The sequence below is a fragment of the Corvus brachyrhynchos genome, unplaced genomic scaffold (assembly GCF_000691975.1).
Source record: "Corvus brachyrhynchos isolate BGI_N302 unplaced genomic scaffold, ASM69197v1 scaffold72, whole genome shotgun sequence".
In the NCBI taxonomy this organism is placed as follows: domain Eukaryota; kingdom Metazoa; phylum Chordata; class Aves; order Passeriformes; family Corvidae; genus Corvus; species Corvus brachyrhynchos.
The window spans coordinates 1,764,992-1,768,407 of record NW_008236763.1 but is presented as its reverse complement, the minus strand read 5'-3'; the positions used below and the strand labels follow the sequence as shown (position 1 = coordinate 1,768,407).

Genomic DNA, 3,416 nt, shown 5'->3' with positions numbered 1-3,416 from the left:
GCGGCATTGTGGGAGCTGTAGTGCAGGTGGAGCGGAACGCGGGGCGTTGTGGGAGTTGTAGTGCGGAGGCGGGGCAACATCTGGATCCTCCCGCCCCTCACATGTGGATGCCGAGGGGGTGGGACGAGATGAGATTTATGGTCCCGTCCATCCCAAACCGTTCCGGGGTTCCACAGGGCACAGGGACCGCGGGGATTTTGCCAAGTCGGCGAAGTGTCCGTGGACATCCTGATTTATGACATCCTTAGAGCTCGTTAATTCCGGGATGTCCTTGAGCCAGGGATGTACCTGTGCCTGCTCCACTGATTAACTCTCCTTTCTCACTGATTAGGCTCGAAAGCGCACAAAGACCCGACCTCAAAGAACATCCTGCCTTGAGATAACCATGATTTATTTTGCAACAAGGACCACAAACCTCCTGTCACAGCACCACGTTCCCACTTGGAAATGATTCACTAAAACCCCTCTGAAAGCCCCGTAACCATGGGAACAGCGAGGGTTTCCTGTTGAAAGCCCTGTGTACCCTGAGCTGCACCTCGGTGTACCCGAGATCAAAGCTCTGCTGTCCCCGAAGTGTTTGGGGAGGCCAGAACAGGAAACCACCAGGCTGCAGCTCCCACCCCTCGCTTCCTGTTCTAGCACACGTGTGGGACAGCCAGAACGCTCTGAGAGCCAATTGCTGAGCGTCAGAGAGGGGCGAAAAGCGATGTAAACAACAGCTGCCACGCCGGGAATTAAAGGTCCTGGGGCTGGATGGAAACACGGCTCCCTCACGCTGCTGGGTTTCCCCTGCAGGAGCAGCAAAATCCATGAAAAAGCAGGGAAATGAGGAGGCACGGGGAGGTGGAGCTGGATTGTTCCAAGCTGAAGCGAAGGAAACTTCTGGAGCAGCAAAGGTAGGAGGAGAAGGGGTGTGTGGGCTGACAAGGTGCTGTTGAGGGCAATCTCCTGCCTTTTGTGCTCTGGATTGTGCCAAGGATGTTGAATGTTCCTTGGGATGGATTTCTGGGGATCTGGCTGTGGTTTCCCTGCGGGAATTCCCTGCGGGAATTCCCTGTGGGTGTTGTGCGTGCCAGGGGTGGGGGACACGAGGGTCACCCCAGAGTGGGCTCAGGACATGGAGAGATGGAAACAACCAATCCTAGACTGGTTTGGGTGGGAAAGGAACTTAAAGCTCATCCCATTCCACCCCCTGCCATGGGCAGGGACACCTTCCCCTATCCCAGATGGCTCCGAGCCCCATCCAACCTGGCCTGGGACACTTCCAGGGATCCAGGGGCCCTGCAGTGGCTTTGAGAGCAGCTGGGACAGGGGGGACCAGCACAAAGGAGCCTTTGCTGAATGTCCAGGAATGTCACTGGGAGCTGCTGAGGCACCTGGAATGCTGTGTCCAGTTCTGGGCCCTCATGGCAAGAGGGACATGGAGGGGCTGGAGAATGTCCAGGGAAGGAGAGGGAGATGGGGAAGGGTTTGGAGAATCCTGGGGGAGCTGAGGGGGGCTCAGCCCGGAGAAAAGGAGGCTCCAGGGGAATTCCTGGCTCTGCACAGGTCCCTGGCAGGAGGGGGCAGCCGAGGGGGATTTGGGATCTTATCCCAGGGAACAGGGACAGGAGGAGAGGGAACAGCCTCAGGCTGGGCCCGGGGTGTCTCAGGGGGGAGATGAGAAGGAAATTCCGTTTTTTTTTATTTCCTCATGGAAAGGCTTGGAAAGGGCTGCCCAGGGAGGTTTGGAGTGCCCATCCCTGGAGGTGTCACCTGGACGTGGCACTGAGTGCTCAGGGTGGGGATCGGGCACAGCTCGGACTCGATGATCCCGGAGGGATTTTCCAACCTCAACAATGCCATGATTTTATGATTCTACGAATCCAATTTGAAAGGGACAGAATTTGGAAGCAAAACCCTGCTGGCACCTTGTGTCCATCCCTGTTCCATGAGTGCTCCCATCTGGGATTTAGATTCCATTTTCCCACAGGCACAGAGAGTGGGGAGGAGTTTCCAGGATGCCAAACACCTCTCAGGGTGCAAATTCCAGTGGGGAATTTTCCAGAGGAAAGCCGTTTTAATCTCCTGTCCCTGAAATCCCACTGTGGCTTCCCAGAGATGTGCTTTGGATGGGGTTGGAGAAAAGGATCTTGTGTGGTTGGTTCCCTCCCTCTTTCCCAGGATTTCCTGGCTGCGCCAGCCCCGCTGCCAGCAGAGGGCACGTTGGGACCGCGAGATTCTGATTTTTGAGCCGCTTCCTTCAGAACCCAAATCACCAGCGCTGAATTAATGCCGATTTTCACCCCTCAGCTGTGAGGATCCCCCAAAAAATCCACCCAAACCCACCCTGCTCCCTCTTGATACTGAAAACTCCTCTGAGCCCCCCCAAATTCCTTGGATAACCAGATCGGAGGGGTTTTGGGGTGCAGTTTGATAGTGACAAACACTTGATGTGCTCCAGAAGCTGCTGCTGGGCTAGGAGGGAATAAACGGAATTTCTGGGAATGTTTGGGGTTTTTTTCCCCATGTGGACATTGGGTTGTGCCTTGCAGGAATGAGAACTCCAACATGGAGAGTTTAAAGCCATGGGACTGTTGGTTTTTATATTTTATTTGGAGTTTTGAGCCATTTTTTTTATACTTGAGCAATCTTATTTGTTTGCTAAAGTGTTATTCTTGGCAGTTGGTGGATATTAAAGACTCTGGAAGTGAAAGTCTTGGAGTTTTCTCCCTGGATTTGTTATTTGGAAGAGGAAAATCTGATCCAGAAAGGAATTCCCAGTGAGGTGTGGGGATGTGGATGAGCTCTGAGTAGTCCCAGCTGGAATTGAGACTTCTTCCAAAGATGCCACAGGCACAGAGAGTGGGGAAAAGCTTCCAGGATACCAAACACCTCTCAGGGTGGGAGTTGGGATATTCCAGGGGGGAATTTTCCCAGAGGAAAACTTGGAGAGGTTTATCCAAACCTCTAAATAACCACGGGGGAGAAGCCGCCTGCGCTGGGGGCTCTTTGATCCCAAAAATTCCAGCTGCTGGGAATGCAGGGCAGCAGGAAGTAAACAGGGAACTGGGCTCCTCAGGGCTGCAGCGTTCTCCCAGATATCCAGCTCCACCACAAAACTCTTTGGAGAGTGTTGGAATTCATCCCCAGGATGAGCTGGGGGGTTCACAGCCACCCCTGGCAGGCAGGAGACCCTTCCCAGGTATTCCCAGGGAATCCTGTGTGGCGTGGACACCCTTTCTGGAAGTCCTGCTCCATGAGGATGAGCCTGCAGCAGATCCCAGGAGCTGTCTCTGGCCAGATTGGAATATCAGAGATCTTTCCTGCTTTTTTCCCAGGATTTGATGGATATTTGCTTTGGGCTTTTTATTTTTTATTTATGTCAAATCTGTTCCTTCCCATTCCCTCAGCTCCTGAGTCAGGGCCACCTCTCA

At 53.7% G+C, this 3,416-nt stretch overlaps 1 protein-coding gene across 1 annotated transcript in view; it reads left to right on the top strand.

The window, feature by feature from the left end:
- Positions 1-318: 318 nt before the first annotated feature.
- The window catches only part of CCND3 (cyclin D3), a 33,313-nt gene continuing 30,215 nt past the window's right edge, over positions 319-3,416 (top strand). Inside the window, exon 1 of the mRNA XM_017727240.1 lies at positions 319-896. Within this exon, the coding sequence (XP_017582729.1) occupies positions 810-896 (87 nt within the window). The 5' untranslated portion in view covers positions 319-809. The remainder of the gene's footprint in view (positions 897-3,416) is intronic.